Source organism: Scyliorhinus canicula, chromosome 1, assembly GCF_902713615.1.
Source record: "Scyliorhinus canicula chromosome 1, sScyCan1.1, whole genome shotgun sequence".
In the NCBI taxonomy this organism is placed as follows: Eukaryota; Metazoa; Chordata; class Chondrichthyes; order Carcharhiniformes; family Scyliorhinidae; genus Scyliorhinus; species Scyliorhinus canicula.
The window spans coordinates 178,059,113-178,086,962 of NC_052146.1; the positions used below are offsets into that span (position 1 = coordinate 178,059,113).

Here is a 27,850-nt window from a genome sequence, read left to right on the forward strand (position 1 = left end):
CAGGTTGAGAAGGTCCCAAACTCTTCCAGGAGATTCATAATTGCTTTCAGGCCATTCTCCGGGTCAGGGACATAGAGGAGCAGGTCATTTGCATTGAGTGAGACTCTGTGCTCCCTGCCTCCTCTTCAGTTGCCCTTTCAGAGTCTCTCGTTTCACAGAGTGATCACCAGGGGTTCGAACAGGAGCGGGGTCAGCGGGCAACCCTGCCTGGTGCGTCTGTGCAACTGGATGTATTCAGAGCTGGTGGTGTTCACCTTGAGGGCGTTGTATAGGGGTTTCACTCCGTCCCGAGCCCAGACCGCTCTAGTACCTCTTATGAGGTATTTCAATTCGACTCTGTCAAAGGCCTTTTCTATGTCTAAGGAGACAACCCCAGAAGGGGTCAGTATCACATTCAGCAGCCATCTGATGTTCGCAGTTAGCTGTCTATCCTTGACAAAGCCCGTCTGGTCCTCTGCAACCACTTATGTAACAGAGTTCTCCAGTCTCTTTGCTAGGACCTTTACGAGTATTTTTGCAGCTACGTTGAGCAGATAAATGGGTCCATATGATCCCCATTCTGTCGAATCTTAGTCTGTTTTGCGTATCTGCGATATAGTGATCTGTGGTAGCGTTGGAGCCAGGGTGCCCCTCGTTAGCGAATCTGTGAACATCTCCCGTAGGTGCGGAGCCAGGGTTGGTGCAAGTTTTTTTATAGAGGTCCTCCAGGAACCCATCGGGTCCCGGCACCTTCTCCGCCTGCATGGGGCTGATGTTCTCCACGACCTCTGCCAGTCCTACTGGTGCTTCCAGCTCCCTCCGCCTATCGTCCCCCACGACAGTCATGTAATAATAATAATAATAATAATGATAATAATAATCACTTATTGTCACAAGTAGGCTTCAATGAACTTGTTCGGGGTGTCCGGTACGGGAATTGAACCCGCGCTGCTGGCCTTGTTCTGCATTACAAGCCAGCTACTTAGTCCACTGTGCTAAATCAGCCCATGTCCAGCCCATCGAGGAACCATTTCATCCCCAAGTCCCTGTCGGGGGGCCCAGAGGTGTACAGTCCCCGATAGAAGGCCTCAAACGTTGGTTGATCTTTTTTAGTTTGGCTACCAGTCCGCCTCTGTGCTATTTCCCTCATGGCTGCCTGCGTTCTCAGCTGGTGAGCCAATAGGCGGCTAGCCTTCTCTCTGCGCTCATACAAGGTCTCCCATGTCTGACAGAGGTAGTGCAATGCCTTCCTGGTGGATAGCAGGTTAAAGTCCTTTTGTTGCTTTTTCCTCTGCGCCAGAAGCTCTGTGGTCGGGCCTCGGAGTATTTTCTGTTGCTGCTCTGCTGCCCTCTCTTCCGTTTCTTCGTGCCTTGTAGACTATAATCTCTCCCCTAATTACCGCCTTCAGTGCATCCCAGAATGTGGAAGGTGAGACTTCCCTGTTCTGGTTGATCTTCCCGCCTGTGGCTTGTGTTGCGTCCTGGCAGACGACATGTTGGCCAAGAGGTCAGTGTCCAACATCCGTGCAGGGAGTTGTGCACGGCCAGTCTCTAACCTCACAGTCTCCAACCTCACATCCATGTAATGTGGAGCGTGGTCAGAGATGACTATCGCGGAGTATTCCACTCTGACTACTTCTGGAAGCTCCGAATTCCCCACCTTGTGTACTGGTGAGAAGAATGAGAATTCCTTGTCACCAGGGTGTAGGACTGCCATGGATCCACAGTCACCATCTGTTCAATGAATGCTCCCGGTTCTCTAATGGACCCCCCCCAACCTGGCTGCCACCCCCCGGCGGGCATCATCCGGCCCACTCAAGGGCAACAGCCACAGTAGCTCCTACGGTGGTGCTGGGCAGGTGCCGCGGAGCATGCTGCTGGCAAGGGCAGCGGCAGCTGACGGTACCCCTGGCATCAGTGATGAGCGCCAGAACCAGGGTCCACGCGGTGCCAGGCAACGACGTGGCCAGGGGTGCGAAGGTGGTGGGGAGTGGGGGGGGGGGGGTGGACATGCGGGGACAGAGTGCACAGTGCCAACTGGGGCCACCATATAGCTAGGTGGACCTGGTGGGCACGGCCGTACACATCATGACAACTTGTTGGCCTTTCAACCCTGCAGACAATGGATATTAGAATTCAACCAGCAATGGTGACCTTCCTCCTAGTCACTGCAGTCCTGGGGAATGCCTGTGGCTGTACAAGCTGGAGCTGCTCAAGGAGGAGGAGGAATCTTCAGCAGTGGAGCGTGCCCCAGAGGAGCAGGAGGCAGCTGCCCAGGATGGAGAGCCATGACAACCCGCTCTGCGATGATCTCTGGTGCTTCACATCATTTGACAACGTCTGACTCCTGCCCACGGCAGCACTTTCCACCATCCACCTGGGTGATCCCTGCTGCAAGCTGGCCACTCCATCAAACAGTCCTACCCAAAGGCAAGCATGGTCGGCACCACCTCCTGCTCTTGCATGCGGTTGGACTCCTCCACGTGTGCCTGCAGGTGCTGGATGCTCGCCGACAACCCCTCATGTAGTCCCTGGCTCAGCGACTGCATCGCCACGATCGATGGGACTGTCCGTTCCAGAAGCCTGAAACTTGTCGGGAAAGCACCTTGTTCCTGGGGCTGGCCTGCCCGCCAATTGTCCATCCCCTCGGGAGTTACTACTTCCACCTGATGTACCAGAGCATCTGTGTGGAGCGCACGAGAGAGGGTCCAGGAGCCTCTTTGCTAAAGCACCCAACTGAGGTGCGTGTCTCTGGGATGGTGGAGGGTGTTGGAGACAACTGTGACGGGAAATCAGTGTCGACATCGGACTCGAGCTCTGGGGTGCCCTGAGTCTCAGGATGAGGGCTGCTGTCTGAGCTGCTCTCCTCGTCACTGCTCGGCTCACAGCGGGGCTCTGGCTGTGGCACTGGCTGGGGAAAAGCGACACCGGATGGACCCGCCCCGTCACCAGCAGCTCGGTAGCACAAGTGGATAGCACTGTGGCTTCACAGCGCCAGAGTCCCAGGAACAGAAAATGGCAGTGCTAGACAGTCCAACGCATGCAGCCCAGGGGGTGCGTAGCTAATGATTTCAGTGGTAGGTCACCCGGCCATGGAGGCTGGTGTGGGTGCTGGCGTGAGTTGCAGGGTGACCTCCGGGTGGGGTGGGGAGGGGGTCGAGTTACGGATGTGTGTGGGAAGGGGGTTGGTGCCAAGAACACAGTGCTGCCTGCTGGGGAGGCATTGCCTAGTGGTATTGTCATTAGACTAATAATCCAGAAACCCAGGCTAATGCTTTGGGGACCCAGGTTCGAATCCCACCACTGCAGATGGTAAAATTTGAATTCAAGAAAAATCTGGAATTAAAAGTCCATTGGTGACCTGAAACCATAGCCAATTGTCGTAAAAAAATACATCTGAGTCACTAATGTCCTTCAGGGAAGGAAATCTGCCATCCTTACCTGATCTGGCCTGCAATGTGGTTGACTCTTAACTGCTCCCACAAGGGCAATTAGGGATGGGCAATAAATGTTTACCCAGCAGAGAAGCCAATGTCCCATGAACGAATAAAAAGAAACTCACCCTGGCCGCCCTGAGGAGGTCATGCAGTTTTTCCGGCACAGCTGGCTGGTCCGAACGTGTTGCTGGTGGTGTTCACCGCCTCTGCCACCTGTGCCCAGGCACGATGGAGGCTGGCAGCCTCTTTCCCGGGCCGGAGTACAGAGTCAACAGCTTCTCCTCCACCGCGTCCAGGAGGGCCTCCAGATCGGCGTCGGTGAATCTTGGGGCCGCTGTCCTTGCTGTCATCTTATTGGCTGGGAAGGTGTGTGTGGGGAGTACAGTGGGTGTATGCGGCTGCAGCTTGTCAGCCTCCTGAGTGTCAATCCCGAACGCAGCGAATCCAACACCATTTGTCATTGGAATCGATTGTGTTCCACATGGCACCGGTGCTAGCCTTTTAACAGTAGCTGAATCAGTCCAGGTGAGGCACCAGTTTGGCTGTCGTAGAACTCCATGTATCCTGCGCTGGCATCAACACTTAGTCTCAGGAACATGCAAGACTTTAGGATGAGGATTCTTGCTGGTCTGCATTTCCTTCACTGTAGTGTGCAACTTTAGATGGCATAGGAAGCATCAAGCCTTGACTCACATCACTGTTCTTCCTTTCTGGACTTTAAGTTGACAGAGTGAATGCATTAGCAGGACACCGACGACCACAGTTAAGATATAATCCAAATGTGTTGTGAGTTCTTAAGGCCCAACTATGATTGCTGGACCTGTCCTCTCAGCAGTGGTTCAGCTGTTCCCTCAGAAGTCACAAAATGGCTTGGAGGGCTAGAGGAGATGTCGCCTGATGATCTGACTTTGCATTTATCATGTCAGAGCCTTTCAGCTGTGAGGGAATGATGACCCCCCCCCCCCATGTCTCCCTTCCTATCTTGTATCAGTGCACTCATGCTGTCCCTGAGCAGACCCCTGGGCTTCCTGCACCTCCTCATCTTCATCTTCTAAGGAGGTCTCCTCCTCCCCCAGTTCATCCGCTGGCAGAGCCTCACCTTTCTGCATTGCCATATTGTGAATAGCACAGAAAACTAAGACCATGCGGCAAACCCTCTTCGGTGCTTATGCAGAGATCCATCTGAACGGTCTAGACATCTGAATCTCACCTTCTGAAGTCTTATGGTCTACTCTATGAGGGTTTTCAGTGCATAGCCCTTACCCTCCAGCAACCATCCCTGTAGACATTCTGGCCCATTGAAGATTCCAGGCACTTCGCAATGACTGAGATGTAGGAGTCATGGCAACTCCCAGGGAACCATGCACACACACAGAGGCGGGCTTACATTTTGGGAGCCCCGCACTATCCGTCTCTGATGTTGAGCCAATGATGTTGAGCCCTGCCCCCAATGACATTGAGCCCCACCTCAAATTACATCAATGCCCTCCTGACTCCCTCAGCGCACACAATGCAAGGCACAGAAACCCAAATTCATTGCTTGACAGACTGTTGTAGCACTTATTAACATATGACAACAAGCCTGCACTGTAAATAAATTATTTGAAATGCACAATATATACGTCACAGAAACTCAAATTCATTGCTTGGCAGACTACTGTAGTGTTCTTTAACTTTTGACAACAACAAGCCTGTCTAATCATGCGTCTTGTCTTGTGTGTGGCAGGACCTGCTGGAGATGGGGCGGGTCCATCCGGTTGGTAAATTGAAATCCAACCTTACCTGTTGTCAACATGATGGTTGAGGTGGTCAATATTGCCTTCCCTGTGTTTTGAGCCTACAAACATGAACTGGCTGATGAGCAACAGAATAGAGAAATCAGCCGATGAAATGACTGAAGCACGGCACAGGTCAGTGCAGGACAGAGTGAGCCAGAAAAAGTCCAGTGCAGGAGCAAATACTCTAATGAAGTGGAATATCCAGTCCAAGTCGAATATCAGTGGCTTTGCTGGAAACTGCCAGGCAGGATTCCATTCTGTAATTGTCCAAGAGAGTAAGAAGAGATTTTCTGAATGGCAGCAAAGAGTGATGGGGGTTGGCGGTAACTCATTAGTTATAACGATCTGCATGTGACCACCAGCCTCATGTTCCAACATGTGTTCTCAATTGAAGAACAGAATTTAGACTGGAGAACATGATAAAGGGACAAACATTTTAGATTTTCTTGCTTCGTCAGTTGTTTGTAATCTATGGCAATTTAGAAGGCTTTTTAAGTTCACAAAATCATCAATCAGATCAATGTAGGTAAAGTCTTGTAAAGATGCATTTTCAATTGTCAGTATTGCTTAACTTGTCAAATGTTCCTAAATCATCATATTTGGCAGATAATTTTTCACTCTTTTCTATACAGAGAAAGAACTTTACTGGAAACATTTGTGACAGGTATTATTTTTAAAATATAAATGTAGTGTAACCAATTCATTTTTTCCAATTAAGGGGCAATTTAGCGTGGCCAATATACCTAGCTTGCACATCATTTGGGTTGTGGGGGCGAAACCCACGTAAACACGGGGAGAATGTGCAGACTCCACATGGACAGTGACCCAGAGCCAGGATTGAACCTGGGACCTTGGCGCCATGAGGCAGCAGCGCTACCCACTACGCCACCGTGCTGCCCTTGTGACAGGTATTATTTAAAAGATCTTCAGAATGGTTTCCATATTTGGAAAGGTTGCCTGCCAACCATCACGTTGAAGTTTGTACAAATCAGCTGGTGATCTAAAAGCACAGAGCTCATCATTATCGATGAAATCAATGAATTGTTTTACTTCATCTTCAAAAAGATTTGTGTCTCTGTCCTCCTGGTGGAATTCAATTAACCTCTCACTGTAATAACTCTTAGCATTCTCATCCAAACTTTTGTTGAAAACCATGCAAAATAATTCAACTTCTACTCCACAATTGCACCATTATTGGTCACAAATAGTACTGACAGTCTCAACAATGATCTTCTCTTTCCATTTTAAAGTGGTTTCATTGTCTCTAGTTGAATCGAAAAATAACTTCCTGTGTCTCGTATACTTCTCATCGTCAGAGGGTGTGTATTCTTTATTAATGCTAGTCCCTCCTCTTCTACTCCACCAACATTGAGCTGTGGATATGTTTCCACCTTGAAGCTGCTGTGTCCATTTATCCACATGCACTCAACACCACTGTTCAGAGTCCTTCAAAAATCCATGACTAATTAGGTCTTTTTTTGAAATTAGATAGCACAACCCAATATTAGTATTGGTATTTTTGTATTTCTAATAGATATAACAAGATTATCTGTATTGTTGTCCCATTCTCTAGTGGAAACTAATTGAAACCATCAATTACCTTTTTTCTCATACATAACAACATTTTGTCCTCGTACCAACAGTTGCGTGTGACTATTATCGGCCGTCGTGATGCACTCTTGATTCTTCTGAGTGAAGAGGAAAGCTCTGAAAATAAAATATACCTTGATGAATATTACTAGATAAAGTGCATCAGGAGTAATTTTTACTTTGGTCAATATTGTAAAAGGGACGATATTAGATCAGAGCCCTTTATACATCTCTCCTGATTTGCTGCTCAAAATGAAGAGAAATTTCTAATGGGTAATGGGCTGATATCGGCCTCAATCAGCATTGCTTCCAATGAATTAGAGGAGGCTGAACAAATTAATGGCAACATCATTAACCAGATAATGATGGGCAGCATGGTGGCACAGTGGTTAGCACTGCCACCTCACAGGTCAAGGGTCCCGGGTTCAATTCCGGCCTCGGGTGACTGTGTTTGCACTATCTCCCCATGTCTGCGTTGGTTTCCTCCGGGTGCTCCGGTTTCCTCCCACAGTCCAAAGATGTGCAGGTTAGGTGGATTGGCCATGCTAAATTGCCCTTAGAGTCCAAAAGATTAGGTGGGGTTACTGGTATAGGGTGGAGGCGTCGGCTTAAGTAGGGTGCTCTTTCCAAGGGCGGGTGCAGACTCGATGGGATGAATAGCTTCCTTCTGCACTGTAAATTCAATGATTCTACGATAAGGTTATCCATCTGTTTCCAGTGACCAATCTAAATTTCATGTGCTGTCGTCTTTTAAATCTGAGTTATCATGAGCCCAAATCTGCAAATGCATGAAATGCCCAGTGGACTAGTCTGCAGTGTCTCAGTTCAAGCAAGAAAGATTTTTATTTGTGCTGTGCCTTACGTGACATCATGACATACCAAAATGCTTTGCAGCCAATGAAATAATTTTGAAGTGTAGGTGCAGTTGCAGACAACTAGCTTCTGCAAACAGCATTAAATTGGCAGGTGATCCATTTTAGTGATGTCCATCGCGGGAATTTGTCAGAACTCTCCTGTTCCTCTTCACAATTTGTGGCATAGAATTCTTTATGCAGCTGAGGGAAAGTATTGTCCGATGTCTGGTCCATGAGCCAGGTGCAGGCCGTGAAGCCCCCTAATGTGGCCCTCCAGAGAACGTTTTCAAAATGCCACCAGGAGCAGTGGAATATTCTTAAAGAAACTGGTCCTCCAATCATTGGCTGTTCCTCTCTCATTTGTGAGCCTATCAGCAGTAAATGTGGGACAGAAGCAATCAGTGATTGGAGGAACAGCAACCCTGGTGGCAGTGAGAGGGCTCCAGAAACAGAGGTACTGGGGAGAGAGTGAGAGAGAGAGAAGAGGGAAGGAGAGACTTGAACAATGCCAGGCCAGGCTGGGTGAGAGAAGGAGCGAGGGACTAACTCCATGCTGGGCTGGACTGGGTAGGGGAGGAAGGGACTAACTCCATGCTGGGCCAGATTGGGTGGAGAAGGAGGTAATTTCTTCATGCCAGGCCACTTTGTTTGGGGAAAGAGAACACTCGCACAGGGATGGGCAGTTGGTATGGGCAGCACGTTAGCACAGTGGTTAGCACAGTTACTTCACAGTGCCAGGGTCCCAGGTTCAATTCCCGGTTGGGTTACTGTCTCTACGGAGTCTACATGTTCTCCCTGTGTCTGCGTGGGTTTCCTCTGGATACTCAACGTCCCTCCCACAAGTCCCGAAAGACATGCTGTTAGATGAATTGGACATTCTGAATTCTCCCTCTGTGTATCTGAACAGGCGCCGGAATGTGGCGACTAGGGGCTTTTCACAGTAACTTCATTGCAGTGTTAATGTAAGCTTACTTGTGACAATAATAAAGATTATTATAAAGATTATTCTTAGCAGAAGAGATTCGCTCCAGACACAGCCGAGTGGGGAAGAAGACATTTTCTCCAAATCAGGCACCCAAATCAATTGTAAATAATTGAAATTGTTGCAGCATGAAAATTGGTGACGGGGGAGCCAAACAACAGTTACAACCAAGAAAGGAACCGAAAGATCACCAACACGTCCAAAGCAAACAGCCCTGGAGAGAAGCCCGCCGCGTGCTCCACCCAAAACAAACTCAGTACCTGTGAGTAGCAAGTACACTGCAGCAACAAATTTAGAGCTGAGGTTTTCTTGCAAAACTTAAAGGGAAACAGGTTGAGCTCGAGTTGTTTTGGAGGAAAGGAAGTAAGATAGTGCAAAAAATTCATGGCTCATTGTGCACATGCAATTCCTTCCATAGAGAACAATGGCACTGTGGGACGAGTTTGATGAGACACCAGAGCTTGGAAATTTGTATACAGAACGATTCAACTATTTTGTTCAAGCTAACAAGATAACAGAAGATATAACAGTCCCAACATTCCTGAGCATAATTGGGGTCGGGGGGGGGGGGGGGGGGGGGGGGGGGTAATCACAGACCTGGGTCCAGATCCCCCATATACTTCCCATCCACCTCCAAAATCTCCTCTATCAGTCTTTGGCGTTCCTCCCTATCCACCTTCGCCTTGAAGAGATCACCTCCCCTCTCAGTACCGCCTTCAGAGCCTCCCAGCACACCGACTGCGAAACCTCCTCCATGCAATTCAACCTCATATACTCCGAGATCATCTTCCCAATCTTGTCACAGAAGCTCTGGTCCGCTAACACCCCCCATGTCCGTTCTCCACCCTGGCCTCTGGGCTACACTCTTCTCCAAAATCACATCCCTCCAACTGGGGACATGATCCGAAATCACAACTGTTGAGTACTCTGACCTCCTAACCCCAGAAAATAGCGTCTTTCCCACCACAAAAAGGTCAATCTTCAAATACTCCTTCTGTACTGGAGAGTAAAACAGTTGTAAGAACCGCCACGAGTCCACTCCTCCCATCTCCCTTATGAGTCCAGCCAATGCCTTCGTGCCCCAGCCCCCCCCCCCCCCCATCCCTCCCCTTCCCTCCCGACTGGACCCGTGAGTGCAGCTGGGACCTGTCCAACTTTGGTTCCAACACGATGTTTCAATCCCCCCCACTACTATTAACTCATGGATGTCTAAATCCGGGATGGCTCCCAGCACCCTCTTCTTAAATCCGGCATCATCCCGCTCTGGGCCATGTATGCTCGCCAGTGCCATAAACCTCCCCTCTAGGGCTCCCATTACTATCACGTACCCACTGATCTGCCACCACCTTCTCCATCTGAAACCTCACCCTCTTGCCCACCAATATCGCTAATCCCCGATCTCTGCTATTGAACCCCAAGTGAAACACCTGACTCACCCAACCCTTGCTAAGCCTCACATGATCCTTCACCCTCAAATGGGTCCCCTGCAGCATCACCACCTTTCACACCTTCCGGGCTCATCAAAACCTGTTTGAACAGGTTGCAACAACCGCATTCTCCCCTCCCCCACCACATTCCCATTCACCAGCCAACCTTCACTTGCTGGTGCTGAGGCCCCTGCCCAGGCCCCCCTCCTCCCAATCCCCTCCTCCATAACCCAGTTCCAGAAAAACAAACAAAACTAGTGCAAAGTCACACCCCCAGAAAAATTTCACAAACACAAAGCCCAATATACATATAACCAACTATAGACACAGATAAACTACCCTGCCCCATTCAATCAAGCCAAAACCCAAAACACTCATTCCAGGTTAAGCAGCATTTCACTTGCACCTCTTTCAATCTGGTCTATTGCATTCGCTGCTCCCAATGTGGTCTCCTCTATATCGGAGAGACCAAACGCAGACTGGGTGATCGCTTTGCTGAGCATCTTCGGTCTGTGCGCATTCAGGATCCTGACCTTCCTGTTGCTTGCCATTTTAACAAAAGACCTGCTCCCATGCCCACATGTCTGTTCTTGGCCTGCTGCAATGTTCCAGTGAAGCGCAACGCAAACTGGAGGAACAACATCTCATCTTCCGGTTAGGCCTGAACATCGAATTCAACAAATTCAGATGATCAGCCCCACCTCAACCCATTTCATTTTAACTGTCTTTTACCATTTCTTTCTTTCCTGCACCTTTCTCCTCTTTGCTTCCCCCTTCCCCTCCCCCCACACCTACAGTTCTTCCTCTGATGTTAGTTTCCCTGCTGTTTGACCTTTCACATCTTTTGTCCTCTCTGGGGACTGCCATTAATACTCTTTCCTCTTGGTATCTGTGGCCATTAACATCCGGTTTCCCTGGGTTTCTGTGGCTATGACTCATCTTTCATTCTCACTCCACAGTATAAATATTTCCCACTCTCTCTGTCTGTTAGCTTTGACAAAGAGTCATCGGACTCGAAACATTAGCTCTTTTCTCTCCCTACAGATGCTGCCAGACTTGCTGAGATTTTACAGCATTTTCCCTTTCGTAAGCCAAAACCCATACTTTCCCACCGTCAAATACAAAATGAGAAACAACGAAAGAGAGATAAAGACAAAGCACAGTCCCCATCCACTCAATCCAGGTCCATATTCCAATCCCATCTCTTATTTCAGTCCCAATCCTTTGGCATTCATGAACGCCTCCGCCCACTCCACTGTCTCAATGTACAAATCTCTCGAGTTGTGCGTCACCCTCAACTTCACAGGGTAGACCACTCCAAACCTCATGCCGTTGCTGTACAGTGCCACCTCATCCGTCCGAAGGCCACCCGCCTTCTCGCCAGTTTCACCATCAAATCTTGGTATATTTGAATACCAATTTAGGGCAGCACGGTAGCACAGTGGATAGCATTGTGGTTTCACAGCACCAGGGTCCCAGGTTCGATTCCCCGCTGGGTGACTGTCTGTGTGGAGTCTGCATGTTCTCCCCGTGTCTGCGTGGGTTTCCTCCGGGTGCTCCAGTTTCCTCCCACAGTCCAAAGACGTGCAGGTTAGGTGGTTTGGCCATGATAAATTGCCCTTAGTGTCCAAAAAGGTTAGGAGGGGTTATTGGTTTATGGGGATAGGGTGGAAATGAGGGCTTAAGTGGGTCGATGCAGACTCGATGGGCCGAATGGCCTCCTTCTGCACTGTATGGTCTATGTAATTCTATGTAATGTCTTCCCACTTCACCTCTAGCCTTTGCTTCACCCAACTCAGGACCTTCTCCTTAGCATGAAACTTATGGAAGCAAATTATAACTGCCCTTGGTGGCTCATTTGCTTTTGGCTTCGGCCTGAGCAACCAATGTGCCCTGTCCGACTTGTATCGGGCAGGAGGGTTCTTCCCCTTTCCCCAACAGCTCTACCAGCATCTTTGCAAAGCATTCGGTTGGCCTCGGGCCCTCCACTCCCTCAGACAGGCCCACAATCTGCAGATTTTGCTGCCTTGACTTGTTCTCCAGGTCCTCCACTTTGGCTCTGAGCCCTTTGTCCACCTCCATCATTCTCCACAGCTCCTCACCCATCAAGGCGAACTGATTACTGTGCTGCGACAGAGCCTCCTCCATCCCCTTCAACTTCTCTCTTTGTTCCCGTACCTCGGCCAATGTCTTCGACATTGCTGCTTTCACCTCCTCCACCCACTCCTTCATCGCAGCCATCATCTCTCTCCCCAGCATCTCCACGTGCTTGGCGAACTGCCTCTCAAATTCTACGGCCATCACCTAGGTCAGAGTTTACACTGTGAGGGGAGCGACCATCATCTAGCGATCCCACCTCCACCATCTTTCTTCCCACTGGACTCACCACTCACTAGACGGCAGATATTCACTCGCCCCTTTCTTTTGGGTCTTCAACATTTTCCACCTTCCTTATACCTTCCTACACCAGCTCATTCAAAAACTGCGCCCGAAACTGGGCATTAAAGTCCAAAAACCAGAACCAAACCTGCGACCTCCACCTACATGCCACCACCAGAAGTCCCCAAGGAGCTGAATATTATATAAATGGAGAAATACGGACTTCCAGTGACAGGGTGGCTCTCCCCTGTATGACAGAAAAATAGGCACTTTTGACCAAATTTAACCCACAAAATCAGACTAAAACATACCCTCAAGGACAAGATATACAGTAAAAATGGCAGGAAGCAGCAGCCCAAGATGCCGCAGGGAACCTAGAACTGCGGCAAGGGACAAGAGCAGCGAGCAAGTGGGTTCACGGAGAGATCCTTGGCCACCCCTGAGAGAGGGAGACCGATGACCCGAAAAGTGAGCTCTCCCCCCTCACCAGGTGATGGATGGAAAAAGTTTCTCACCAGGGTACTGAAGAAGATGAGGGGCAACATCAAGGCCGAAATAAAGGCGGCAGTCAATGTTACGGTGGCAGAGGCACTGGCCACCATGCAGATGGCTCTCAACGGGAAAGAGACTGGAAGTCCAGGGGAGCACGATAAAGCAGCTAGAAAAAGCATTGATGGACCAGAGCGACTGAATCGTCACCCTGGAGGCCAAAATCAAGAGGTTGGTGGCGACCTAGGGAAGCCTGAAAGGCAAGGTTGAGGACCACGAAAATCAGTCGAGGCAGCAGAATATCAGAATAGTGGGCCTGCCAGAGGGAATCGAGGACAAGGACCCGACCAACTATGCAGCCCAAATGCTGGGCAACCTAGTGGGAAGGGAAAGCTTCCCCAAGTCGCTGGAGATCGACAGTGCTCACAAGTTGGTCCGACCAAACCTAAGGCGGGGGAGCAGTCAAGAGCAGTAATAGCCAAGCTGCACAAATGCCAGGACAGAGAAAGGATCCTTCGCTGAGCCAGACAGATGAAGGCATGCAACTTGGAGGGAAATAAAATCAGAGTGTACTAGGACACTGGGTCCAACCCAGCAAACCACAGGACGGAATTTAATCAGGCAAAGTCCGCCCGATACTAAAACAGAATTAAATTCAGGATATTCTATCCAGCCAGGTTCTGGGTAACATATCAGGGCAAGGAACATTACTTTACTGCCCCTGCAGAGGCAGACGAGTTTGTCCTTACAAACGGTTTGGATAGGCAGCAAGAGAGACAGCGGTGAGGAAGACACAGAGAAGGAGGAGGAAATCAATGGACAATTTTGCTTGGGACGTCATCGCCCCGTTATGAACTGGGAGGCCAGTTCACAGAAAGGAGGGGGTGAGTGCTACAAGGTACAGGAGAGGGTGAGGAGGAGATAGAGGAGATAACAAAACAGCGGGTGTAGAAGAGGATCAGACTGACCCCAGGAAGAGGAGGCCACCACATGAGCGGGAAAGCTAGCGGCAGGCGGTATGAGTGAGAGAGGGCCTCGGCGCACCTTCCACCGCTGAGAGAGCGTCTGGTGGGGGATGGAACACAATGCAGAGAGGGGGCTGGAAGCACCACTAGGACTGGGAGCGGTCATGCAGAGCATCAACTCCATGCATCGGGGAAGGCGTCGGGACCTGATGGGTTCCCGGCGGACTTCTACAAAAAATCCGCAATGACATTGGCCCAGCATCTGAGGGAGATATTCGCAGACTCACTAGCGAGTGGCACCCTGCCTCCAATGCTAACACAAGCCGCCATATTGCTGATACCCAAAAAGGACAAAGATCCAACGGAATGCAGATCATACAGACCCATTTCGCCGCTCAACGTGAACGTGAAAATACTCGCAACAATCCTGGCTAAGTGGCTGGGGAACTGCATACCAGAACTGCCTTGCAGAAGACCAGACAGGCTTTGTTAAGGGTAAACAGCGAACAGCAAACATCAGACGGCTGCTGAAAGTGATAATGACCCCATTCAGGGAGAGAACACCAGAGGTGATCGTCTCCCTGGACGCAGAAAAGGCCTTCGACAGAGTCGAGTGGAAGTACCTGATTGAGGTACAGGAGCATACTGGGCAGCACGGTAGCACAGTGGTTCGCACAGTTGCTTTACAGCTCCAGGGTCCCACTTCGATTCCTGGCTTGGGTCACTGTCTGTGCTGAGTCTGCACGTTCTCCCCGTGTCTGCGTGGGTTTTCTCCCGGGTGCTCCGGTATCCTCCCACAGTCCGAAGATGTGCAGGTTAGGTGGATTGTACATGCTAAATTGCCCTTTGTGTCCAAAAAAAGGTTAGGTGGGGTTACTGGATTACGGGGATAGGGTGGAAATGTGGGCTTAAGTAGGGTGCCCTTTCCAAGAGCCGGTACAGACTCGATGGGCTGAATTGCCTCCTTCTGCATTGTAAATTCTATGATTCTATGCAGATGCGTTTCACCAGGATGTTGCCTGGGATGGAACATTTAAGTTATAAAGAGAGGTTGGATAGGCTTGGGTTGTTTTTGCAGGAGCAGAGAAGACTGAGGGGCGACCTGATCGAGGTGGACAAGATTATGAGGGGCATGGACAGGGTGTCCCCCTTAGTTGAAGGGTTGGTTACAAGGGTACAAAAATTCAAGGTGATCGGTAAGAGGTTCAGGAGGGATTTTAGGAAAAACCTTTTTATCCAGAGGTGGTGACAGTCTGCACTGCCTGGGAGGGTGGTCGAGGCGGATTGCCTGACATGCTTTAAAAAGTACCTTCATGAGCACTTGGCACGTCTTAACATTCAAGGCTATGGGCCAAGTACTGGCAAATGGGATTAGGATTGGCTGATCATTTGCCTTTCATGCAGAGGTACAGACTCGATGGGCCGAAGGGCCTTTTCTGCACTGTATTTTTCTGTGACTCTGTGAGGTACCAGAGCGGATTGGGCTCGGGACAGGATTCACCTCATGGGTGAACTTCCTGTATAGCGCCCTCAACATGAGTGTAGGACCAACACCACCAGCTCTGAATACTTCTGGCTGCACAGAGGCACAAAGCAGGGATGCCCGCTGTTCCTGCCCCTATTCGCCTTGGCAATTGAGCTGCTGCCGATCGCCCTTAGAGCGGCGTGAAGTTGGAAGGGAACCCGAAGAGGAGACGGAGAGCACAGAGGCTCACTCTACGAGGACGACCTGCTTCTCTACAGACCCGCAAAGTGGCATGGAAGGAATCATGAAGCTCCTGATAAGAGTTTGGAGCCTTTCCGAGCTATAAACTCAACCTGAGAAACAGTGAATCCGAGAGGGAGGGGCACAGCTGGAGGGACTACCATTTAAACTAGCCCAAAACAAATTCCTCCACCTGAGGATCCAGATTGCCCATGACTGGACACGAATCAGCAAATGGAACCTGACCAGCCTGGCGGAGGAAGTAAAAAAGGATCTACAGAGATGGGACACACTCCCATCCTCATTGGTGGGGAGGGTGCAGGTGATCAAAATGAATGTACTGCCCAGGTTTCTCTTCCTGTTCAGGTCCCTACCGATCGACATCCCCAAGGCCTTTTTTAGCTCAATAGATATGATCACCGGGCAGCCACGGTGGAGGGGATGGATGAAAGAACCAGACACGGAATGGACGAGGATGGAGATCTCCTGTTCAGGAACGACCCCCCGGGCCCTTCCATGGCAGCACTCCCACCCCTGCCAACAAAATACTGAACAAGCCCAGTGGTGGTAGCTACCCTCAAAACCTGGAACCAGATGTGGCAGCACTTTGGTTTGACCGAAATGCCCACCATGGCTCCCATCTGTGACAACCATAGGTTCACACCAGCCATGCTTGATGCCACCTTTAAGAGGTGGAGACAGGATGGGGACACTGACGGTTAGTCGTTTACACAGAAAAAACTAACCTGCCTCCCAGGTGCAAGGGTACGTGATGTCTCGGATCGTGTTTTCCGGGTCCTTAAGGGGGAGGGGGAGCAGCCCCAAGTCGTAGTCCACATTGGCACTAACGACATAGGTAGGAAAGGGGACAAGGATGTCAGGCAGGCCTTTAGGGAGCTAGGATGGAAGCTCAGAGCGAGAACAAACAGAGTTGTTATCTCTGGGTTGTTGCCCGTGCCACGTGATAGTGAGATGAGGAATAGGGAGAGAGAGCAATTAAACACGTGGCTACAGGGATGGTGCAGGCGGGAGGGATTCAGATTTCTGGATAACTGGGGCTCTTTCTGGGGAAGGTGGGACCTCTATAGACAGGATGGTCTACATCTGAACCTGAGGGGCACCAATATCCTGGGGGGGAGATTTGTTAGTGCTCTTTGGGGGGGTTTAAACTAATTCAGCAGGGGCATGGGAACCTGGATTGTAGTTTTGGGGTACGGGAGATTGAGAGTATAGAGGTCAGGAGCACAGATTTGACTTCGCAGGAGGGTGCCAGTGTTCAGGTAGATGGTTTGAAGTGTGTCTACTTCAATGCCAGGAGTATACGAAATAAGGTTGGGGAACTGGCAGCATGGGTTGGTACCTGGGACTTCGATGTTGTGGCCATTTCAGAGACATGGATAGAGCAGGGACAGGAATGGTTGTTGCAGGTTCCGGGGTTTAGGTGTTTTAGTAAGCTCAGAGAAGGGGGCAAAAGAGGGGGAGGTGTGGCGCTGCTAGTCAAGGACAGTATTACGGTGGTGGAAAGGATGCTAGATGGGGACTCTTCTTCCGAGGTAGTATGGGCTGAGGTTAGAAACAGGAAAGGAGAGGTCACCCTGTTGGGAGTTTTCTATAGGCCACCTAATAGTTCTAGGGATGTAGAGGAAAGGATGGCGAAGATGATTCTGGAAAAGAGCGAAAGTAACAGGGTAGTTGTTATGGGAGACTTTAACTTTCCAAATATTGACTGGAAAAGATATAGTTCGAGTACATTAGATGGGTCATTCTTTGTACAATGTGTGCAGGAGGGTTTCCTGACACAATATGTTGACAGGCCAACAAGAGGCGAGGCCACATTGGATTTGGTTTTGGGTAATGAACCAGGCCAGGTGTTAGATCTGGAGGTAGGTGAGCACTTTGGAAACAGTGACCACAATTCGGTGACCTTTACGTTAGTGATGGAAAGGGATAAGTATACCCCGCAGGGCAAGAGTTATAGCTGGGGGAAGGGCAATTATGATGCCATTAGACATGACTTAGGATGTGTTGGTTGGAGAAGTAGGCTGCAAGGGTTGGGCACACTGGATATGTGGAGCTTGTTCAAGGAACAGCTATTGCATGTTCTTGATAAGTACGTACCAGTCAGGCAGGGAGGAAGGGGTCGAGCGAGGGAACCGTGGTTTACCAAAGAAGTGGAATCTCTTGTTAAGAGGAAGAAGGAGGCCTATGTGAAGATGAGGCATGAAGTTTCAGTTGGGGCGCTTGATAGTTACAAGGAAGCGAGGAAGGATCTAAAGAGAGAGCTGAGACGAGCAAGGAGGGGACATGAGAAGTCTTTGGCAGGTAGGATCAAGGAAAACCCAAAAGCTTTCTATAGGTATGTCAGGAATAAAAGAATGACTAGGGTAAGAGTAGGGCCAGTCAAGGACAGTGGTGGGAAGTTGTGTGTGGAGGCTGAGGAGATAAGCGAGATACTAAATGAATACTTTTCGTCAGTATTCACTCAAGAAAAAGATAATATTGTGGAGGAGAATGCTGAGACCCAGGCTATTAGAATATATGGCATTGAGGTGCGTAGGGAAGAAGTGTTGGCAATTCTGGACAAGGTGAAAATAGATAAGTCCCCGGGGCCGGATGGGATTTATCCTAGGATTCTCTGGGAAGCCAGGGAAGAGATTGCTGAGCCTTTGGCTTTGATTTTTAGGTCATCATTGGCTACAGGAATAGTGCCAGAGGACTGGAGGATAGCAAATGTGGTCCCTTTGTTCAAGAAGGGGAGTAGAGATAACCCCGGTAACTATAGGCCGGTGAGCCTAACGTCTGTGGTGGGTAAAGTCTTGGAGAGGATTATAAAAGATACGATTTATAATCATCTAGATAGGAATAATATGATTAGGGACAGTCAGCATGGTTTTGTGAAGGGTAGGTCATGCCTCACAAACCTTATCGAGTTCTTTGAGAAGGTGACTGAACAGGTAGACGAGGGTAGAGCAGTTGATGTGGTGTATATGGATTTCAGTAAAGCGTTTGATAAGGTTCCCCACGGTCGGCTATTGCAGAAAATACGAAGACTGGGGATTGAGGGTGATTTAGAGATGTGGATCAGAAATTGGCTAGTTGAAAGAAGACAGAGAGTGGTAGTTGATGGGAAATGTTCAGAATGGAGTTCAGTTACGAGTGGCGTACCACAAGGATCTGTTCTGGGGCCGTTGCTGTTTGTCATTTTTATAAATGACCTAGAGGAGGGCGCAGAAGGATGGGTGAGTAAATTTGCAGACGACACTAAAGTCGGTGGAGTTGTAGACAGTGCGGAAGGATGTTGCAGGTTACAGAGGGACATAGATAAGCTGCAGAGCTGGGCTGAGAGGTGGCAAATGGAGTTTAATGTGGAGAAGTGTGAGGTGATTCACTTTGGAAAGAATAACAGAAATGTGGAATATTTGGCTAATGGTAAAATTCTTGGCAGTGTGGATGAGCAGAGGGATCTCGGTGTCCATGTACATAGATCCCTGAAAGTTGCCACCCAGGTTGATAGGGTTGTGAAGAAGGCCTATGGTGTGTTGGCCTTTATTGGTAGAGGGATTGAGTTCCGGAGCCATGAGGTCATGTTGCAGTTGTACAAAACTCTAGTACGGCCGCATTTGGAGTATTGCATACAGTTCTGGTCGCCTCATTATAGGAAGGACGTGGAAGCTTTGGAACGGGTGCAGAGGAGATTTACCAGGATGTTGCCTGGTATGGAGGGAAAATCTTATGAGGAAAGGCTGATGGACTTGAGGTTGTTTTCGTTAGAGAGAAGAAGGTTAAGAGGTGACTTAATAGAGGCATACAAAATGATCAGAGGGTTAGATAGGGTGGACAGCGAGAGCCTTCTCCCGCGGATGGAGGTGGCTAGCACAAGGGGACATAGCCTTAAATTGAGGGGTAATAGATATAGGACAGAGGTCAGAGGTGGGTTTTTTACGCAAAGAGTGGTGAGGCCGTGGAATGCCCTACCTGCAACAGTAGTGAACTCGCCAACATTGAGGGCATTTAAAAATTTATTGGATAAGCATATGGATGATAAGGGCATAGTGTAGGTTAGATGGCCTTTAGATTTTTTTTCCATGTCGGTGCAACATCGAGGGCCGAAGGGCCTGTACTGCGCTGTATCGTTCTATGTTCTATGTTCTATGTTAAAACAGACTAGTGACCCTAGAGGAACTGACAGAGAGACTGGACCTACCTAGCGGTAATGAACTCTGACCTCTACAGGTTAAGAACTTTCTCCGCAAGGAACGAGAGCATACCTACGGACCCCGAGACGCATGTGGTGATCACAAGTTAACTAGATGCAATACAACTGAGCAAACACTAGAGGGGGCACGGGAGAGCCATATAAATAGACGGGGACAGGAAGTGAGGACACACTTCACTAAGGGCAGAACTTGGAGCAACACAGATACAACACACACGCCAGCTAGGAACACTGAAGGTAACCTTAGGAAACAGCTCTGAAGAGAGAACGAACTCACAATAAAGCATCTTCTCCACATTTGAGACTACGAGCTTTATTAAGACACGAGTAACAACACATGGTACCCAGGAGTGGCTTCAGACGCTTACTACAGGACAACTCAGTGGCAGATACAGAAAGCTCAAAATGGCATGGAAATCTCCTACTGGACATTTGACTCAGGAAGACATCGCTAATGCGAGGAAGTGCCTTGGATACCCACTTCACCTGGACACGACTGGAAAAGTAAGAAGTGTCTGGGAAAGGTTTAAACAAATGTTTGATATTAGTATCATAGCATATGATGCAGCAGCAGCCTCAGACGAAATTAAAATAGCAATTCTCATCAAAGGACATGAAGCTAGGAAAGTTTATAATGGATTTAAATACTAAAAAGGCGAAGACAGAAACAGCTTACAAACGTTACTAAACAAATTTGAAGAGTACTGTGAGAAATTTGAACAGCAAGACATACTCAGAGTCCAAACTGCACAGAGACTGAGTGATGCAAAACTTAAAAAATCACGAAAAGAGCAAGAAATCGCGAATGAAAAGTACAGATCAAAAAGAAGAAATAAAAAGAATTTCTCACAAAGCCAAAACGCTGAAACCCTGTCCAAATCGGGAAGAGAAGATAACTTACGAATTTTGGAAGACCGGTCCTGGTGGGACAGAAAAATCGCTGAAATCCGCGAAAAACGGCAAAAAATGGCGTTGGAGCACATTTTGCAGTCTCCGGTAAGCAAAGAACTACAAATTGCATCTGCGCATGCGCCGGAACCGGAAGCCGCGCATGCGCAATGGAAACAAAACCGCACAGTGAAGGAGGAAGGCCGATTTGCGCATGCGCAATGCATTCCTGCGCGTGACGTCATGACGTCTGAGCATCCCGACCACGCCCACTTAAAAGGGAAATGCCCGAAAATTGAAAATAAGACACTTAAAGTGGTAAACACAAATTTTCTTGCCTCAGAACACAGAAAAACGCCTGAACTTACACCAACTGTTAAAAACAACTTGCACAACACCCTGAAAAAAGCAGTCTGCGCCACCCAAAGTAAAGAGAACAAAAAGAATTCCGAAACAACAAAAGATGATTTGTTTTTCGAAGAATACTACTCAGACACAGCTGAGTCAGTCGGATATGCTTCTCACAGCATCAGCGACACGGTCGCAAAGTTCAACACGAATCAACTTGTGGTAGAAGAATCCAACCAGGATGATTTGTTTTTCGAAGAATACTGCTCAGACACGGCTGAGTCAGTCGGATATGCTTCTCACAGCATCAGCGACACGGTCGCAGAGTTCAACACGAATCAACTCGTGGTAGAAGAAGCCAACGAAGATGAAATGGGTATCAAGGAATACTACTCAGACATGGAGGAGTTATTTGGACATGCTGATCACAGCATCAGCGACACCGTTGCAAAGCTCAACACGACTCTACTCATGGTAGATGAATCCAACACCATGAGGCCATGGCAGCTCGTCGATACATTGGATGACAGCAATACCCAAGACGAAGGCGACGCCACACAGAGAGCACAGGAAGACTCCACAGAGCGAGCGATGACAGGCTCCACAGTGCGAGTAATGAAAGACTCCAAAAGGGATGCAAGCAAACACTCCCTGGTGAACACCATGCATGAACAAGACCATGCAGGTCAACCCGCAGTATCTGAGCAACCACAAGCAGACTATGAAAGTCTAACAAGCTCACATGAACAAGAAGAAGACAATGCACCTCTACCCACTGCATGCGAAAACAGTAACAAGGTGATCGCACTCGACGTACAGGATCACAGCGAGACTGACAGTTCTCAGCTTGTCTGCACAGAAGCACAGAGTCGGGCCACCCAACAGTCCAGAGCGACGATGCCGAAAGAAAACATGCAGTTTTTGACTCCAGAAGAGGAGCACCTGGAGTCCAGAGAGACCAAGCCAGAAGAAACCATGCAGATTTTGACTCCAGAAGAGGAGCACCTGGAGTCCAGTGAGACAACATCAACGGAAATCATGAAGATTTCAACTCCAGAAGCGGAGCACCAAGAGTCCGGAGACACCACGTCAACTGAAATCATGCAGATTTGGACTCCAGAAGAGGAGCGCCAGGAGTCCACAGACATCACGTCAATTGTAATCATGGAGGTTTTGACTCCAGAAGAGGAGTGCCAAGAATCCAGAGACACCGCGTCAAATGAAATCGAGAAGAATTTGACTCCGGAAGAGGAGCACCAAGAAAGCAAAGATGAGGAATCCAATTCTCCACAAATGATTGATGTCACCTGCACCGATGCAACATCAGATCATTCGCACCACTCTCGAGACGAAATGCTCAATGACTCAAATTATCCACTCGGGACACGAATAAAGTATAACAAGAAAAACAAAAGTCAAAAGAAGCACAGCAGAAACGGGACAAACAACAGCAAGAACAAAAGCAACATGAAGCGCGACAAGACCAACAACAATAGCAAGAAGCACAGCAGAAACGAGAACGACAACAGAAAGAACAAAAGCAACATGAAGCGCGACAAGACAAACAACAAAGTCAGGCACAAAGATAGCGACAACGACAGAGACAGAAACAACAAGAACGGCAACGAAAACAACAAAGTCAGGAACAAAGATAGCGACAATACCAAAGACAGAAACGACAAAAACAGCAACACGAACGGCAACGAAAACAACAAAGTCAGGAACAACGACAGTGCCAACACCAAAGACAGAAACGACAAAAACAGCCACAAGTACGGAAACGAAAACAACAAAAACAGGAACGACAGAAACAACAGCAATGAAACAACGACTTGTACGCAATGGTACTACTCGGCACATGAAGGACAATGCCACAGCACACTGCAAAACGATGACAAGACTACAAACATGTCATGGGATGACAACGAATCGCACAAACTCACGTCTGCTCCAGAACGAGCAAGCACACCAGCATCCAAGGCGGATGAGACAATAAATCAACACCACAAGCACAGAAAAAAGGCCATGCCAGTCAACATCAGTGAGGTGACCATGCAAACACCTCGGGATGATGCATTGGGTACTTAAAATAACAAAGAACACCAACAACATTCACAGCGGACTTGCAATATCAATATCACCACGTCATCAACAACAACAAAAAAAAAGAAAAAAAGCTCTGAACAAATTCATCAAGTTTGGACTCATAAATGTTTTATTGAGATTGGACATATAACTACATTGGCTTTGTACAGTATGCAATAGCACCATCACCTGTATAGATACGCATATCATAAGTAACTGTTTTCTATAATTTTCTTTAACGATGTACAGCAAATATGTAAAGAGAAAAAGGGGGATGTGGTGATCGTAGATTTACTAGATACAAAACAACTGAGCAAACACCAGAGGGAGAGCTATAAATACACCGGGAAAGGATGTACAATTTTCTTTAACGATGTACAGAAAATATGTAAAGAGAAAAAGGGGGATGTGGTGATCACAAGTTAACTAGATGCAATACAACTGAGCAAACACTAGAGGGGGCACGGGAGAGCCATATAAATAGACGGGGACAGGAAGTGAGGACACACTTCACTAAGGGCAGAACTTGGAGCAACACAGATACAACACACACGCCAGCTAGGAACACTGAAGGTAACCTTAGGAAACAGCTCTGAAGAGAGAACGAACTCACAATAAAGCATCTTCTCCACATTTGAGACTACAAGCTTTATTAAGACACGAGTAACAACACAACACATAATGTTAGAGGAGCTACTGGACGCGGACAATCTGGGGGGGGGGGGGGGGGGGGGGGGGGACTACAGGGACCTGTACGGACAACTATTAGAAAGGACACACCCCCCACTGGACAAAACACGAGAAAAATGGGAGGAAGAACTGGGTACGGAAATAGGATGGGGACTCTGGAGCGAAGCAGTGAGAAGAGCCAACTCCACCTCCTCATGCACAAGGCCTTATGCAGCTGAAAGTGGTGCACAGAGCGTACCTGACAAGAACCCGAATGATTTGGTTCTTCCCGGAGATGGAGGACAAATGTGAACGATGCCCATGAGGCCCGGTCAACCACTCCCACAGGTCCTGGTCTTGTCTCAAACTTGTCGGGTTTTGGACAGACTTCTTCCAGGCAATGTCCAAGATTGTGGGGACGAGGGTGGAGCCGTGCTCATGTGTGACAGTCTTCAGGGTGTCGGACCAGCCAAAACTATTCATGGCGAAGAAGGCCGACGCCTTTGCCTTGCTTCCCTAATCACCGCTGGAGAATCCTGCTCGGCTAGCAATCAGCAGCACCACCCACAGCTGAAAACTGACTGGCAGGAATTATCCACCTGGAGAAGATCAAGTTTGCTATCCGAGGGCCAGAGGATGGCTTCACAAAGCGTGGGGACCATTCACAAACTTGTTCCAGGACCTGTTTGAGGCCAACAGCCATTAGAGCAAAGGGGGGGGGGGGGGGGGGGGGGGCACACGGAGTCTACAAGAACTACCAGGAATGGACAAGGAAGGGAGGGGAGGCCAGAGAAAGAAGAGGGGGAGGCCGTAAAGCAGCCAAAACAAATATCAGGAGGCCCAAAGTAAGGCCACGAGAAGCAGAACCCCCAAAGGAGCACTGAAAGGGCGCAGGAAGGAGAAGAGGGTGGGGCCAATCAACAAAGTGTGGGAGGGGAAAGGGGAAAACCGCACACATGTAAATAGAAGATATCTGCCCACTGTGTAATTAGCGACCCAAGAAAATATCCTGAAACAACAGGAGGGGTCAGGGGGAACCAAGCAGGGGGGGGGGGGGGGGGGGGGGGGCTGATCGATACAAAGGGAAATGTCATGTATATTGTACCGATGCACATAACTTTCTTGAATGAAATGTAGCAACTTCAATAAAAACATTTTTTTTTAAATGGAGAAATACCGCAGAAAGCTGCAGCACAGGGATTTGGGGCACCTCATCCATAAATCACAAAAAGCAAGCATGCAAGTTCAGCAGGTAATAGGGAAGACAAATTGAATGCTTGCCTTTATTTCAAAGCGAATGAAGTATAAAAATAGGGAAGTCTTGCAAAAACTATACAAGGCATTAGTTAGACCACAGCTGAAATACTGTGAACAGCAGGGGCCTCATGGTAGCATGGTGGTCAGCATCAATGCTTCACAGCTCCAGGGTCCCAGGTTCGATTCCCGGCTGGGTCACTGTCTGTGTGGAGTCTGCACGTCCTCCCCGTGTGCGCGTGGGTTTCCTCCGGGTGCTCCGGTTTCCTCCCACAGTCCAAAGATGTGAGGGTTAGGTGGATTGGCCATGCTAAATTGCCCGTAGTGTAAGGTTAATGGGGGGATTGTTGGGTTACGGGTTACGTGGGTTTAAGTGGGGTGATCATTGTTCGGCACAACATCGAGGGCCGAAGGGCCTGTTCTGTTCTGTGCTGTACTGTTCTATGTTCTATGTTCTATGTTATCTAAGGAAAGATATACTGGAAAATTGGAGGCAGTCCAAAGAATGCTCACGAGGGTGATTGGAGGGATTTTCGTATGAAGAAAGTTAACTTGTTGGATTGGCAGCATATCCACCAAGTGGGATCTGGCAGTCTGTGCAAGGTTCTGAGCAAGTTCCACGAGGTCTTCCAGACTGGCTTGGGTACAATTAAGGGAAATGTAGCCAAGGTCCAAGTGGACCCGGAAGCCCAGCCCAATATTTCCATGCCCTCCTGGTTCCCTGCACCTTAGCACAGTATTCTTCAAAGTTTTTTTTCGAGGACCCATTTTTACCAACCGGCCAACCTTCGGGACCCAACCTGGCCGACTTCGCGACCCACGCCAGCCGACTTTCGCTACCCATGCTGGCCGACCTTCGCGACCCACTATTTTCTCTCATCCTTAATGTGGGAGGGGAGCCTGCTTGGTCCTCACAATCTCACTCCAATCAGGTTCACAGGAAGAGAGAGCTATGCCTATATCGGGTGAAGGAATCAGCCGGTTCCTTTGTGCCGTCTTCATCTTTGTGAGGACGGAAAATCCAACCTCGCACATGTAGGTCGTTGTGAAGGACAAGAGCAACAAAATGCTTGTTTTACTCAGCTCCGGATACTCCTCAGAGATGCTACTCCAGAATGCTGACAGCCTCATTGACTTGTGCCGTGTTTTTAATGTGCTGTCACAGCTGATACGCATAAGCTCAATTTCTTCTTTTGGAGTCAGCTGCAAGTTAAGAACTGATTCTGGGGTCTCAAACTCAAAGGGATTTTTCCGCACCTCCTCTCTCTCAGAATTTTAAACTTCTCCTCTGGAAAGTAGCGACCAAAATTGTCGATCAGGGCAGCCAGATGCAACTGAATAAGGCTTGCTAATCCATTTACAGTTTCCTTACCAATGCTATTTTCTTCAATGTGTCGAAGCAGTGTTGGAAACATGTAGTAGTTTTGGCTTCGCACTCGCAATTGCCAAACTTTTAATATCTTTAGGAAATCATCGATTTCTTCAGAGTGCCAAAAGCAATCATCATGCTTCCTTTAGTGAATGTATAACATATAAATCCACACTGTATATCACTGTGTCCCTGTGGGCTCCATCTGTGAGCCGTTGCGCGGCTCTGCCCACAGGGAGAGATGAGGAGCATGTACTGGGCTCCGTCCTTGGCTCTGCCCCCAGCTGGAAGTATAAAGTGCTGCGGTCTTGCGAGCCTGTCTTCAGTTCAGCTAGTCGCAGGCAGGCTCAGTTGTAAGTCAATTAAAGCCACAGTTTACTTCAACTCGTGTCTCTGAGTGAATTGATGGTAACATTACTTCCCTTGCAATTTGAGGTTCAGTTCATTTAGAATTGAAAATATGTCTGCAAGGGAAGACATTGTTAGCATCCAAGTTTCATCAGCAAACAAATAAGCCAGAGGGGACAATTTCTCGAAGAGGAAAGCGTGGATTTCGTACCTCAGTTCGTAAACTCTGAGTAGCACCCGAGCCTTTGACAGCGAACGTACTTCTGTGTGGAACAATAAATGTGTGTGCTCAGCCCCCATATCAGAACACAGAGTGTCAAAAAGTATGGTATTGAGTGGGCTGCGTTTAATGAAATTCACAACTTTCACTATTCCTTTCAACATCACTTCAAGATTGGATGGAATTCCTTTCGGTGCCAGTGCGTTACGGTGAATAAAACAATTATTCCAAACAATGTCCTGATCAGCTGCCTCCTTAATCCTTATTATAACTCCGCTGTTTCTCCCAGTCCAGTTGGCTGCTCCATCACTTGTGATTCCTCTGCAATGAACCCAGTCGAGCCGCTACTTTCCAGCCACAAAACTATTCAAAACTTCAAAAATTTCTGCGCCCGTCATGTGGGTTGCTAAAGTCAGGTAGCACAGCAAATCTTCAACAAATTCATTGTGCCAAACATATCTAATGTAAACTAGCAAGTTTGTGCAATCTGAAACATCTGGGGCGCGATTCTCCGCCCCCCACGACGGGATGGAGAATAGCGGGAGGGCCTTCCCGACATTTTTCCCGACCTCCCGCTATTCTCCCCCCCCTCCCCCCCCACGCTTGCCCTCCGACATGAATCGCTGCTCGCCATTTTTTACGGCGGGCAGCGATTCTCCCCTGGCCGATGGGCTGATTTCCCAGGCCTTTACGGCCGTTTTCACGAACTGCAACACATCTGCTCTCACAGTTCGTGAAAACGGCCGCAAAGTGCCGTTCTGGGCAGCCATGGCACCGATTGGCACGGCGGGTGCCATGGGCCCGCGATCGGTGGGCACCGATCGCGGGCAGCGGTTATGAACCCCGCGCACTCTTTGTTCCTCCGCCA

The 27,850-nt window shown here is 48.8% G+C and overlaps 1 protein-coding gene across 2 annotated transcripts in view; it reads right to left on the reverse strand.

Annotated features, from left to right (window-relative positions):
• LOC119969583 (plasminogen-like) overlaps positions 1–27,850 on the reverse strand; it is a 160,190-nt gene that overhangs the window by 125,089 nt on the left and 7,251 nt on the right. Inside the window, exon 3 of one of the 2 annotated variants that reach the window (XM_038803378.1) lies at positions 6,795–6,901. In XM_038803378.1, the coding sequence (XP_038659306.1) occupies positions 6,795–6,901 (107 nt within the window). The remainder of the gene's footprint in view (positions 1–6,794; positions 6,902–27,850) is intronic. The other variant, XM_038803387.1, reaches the window with a different exon arrangement.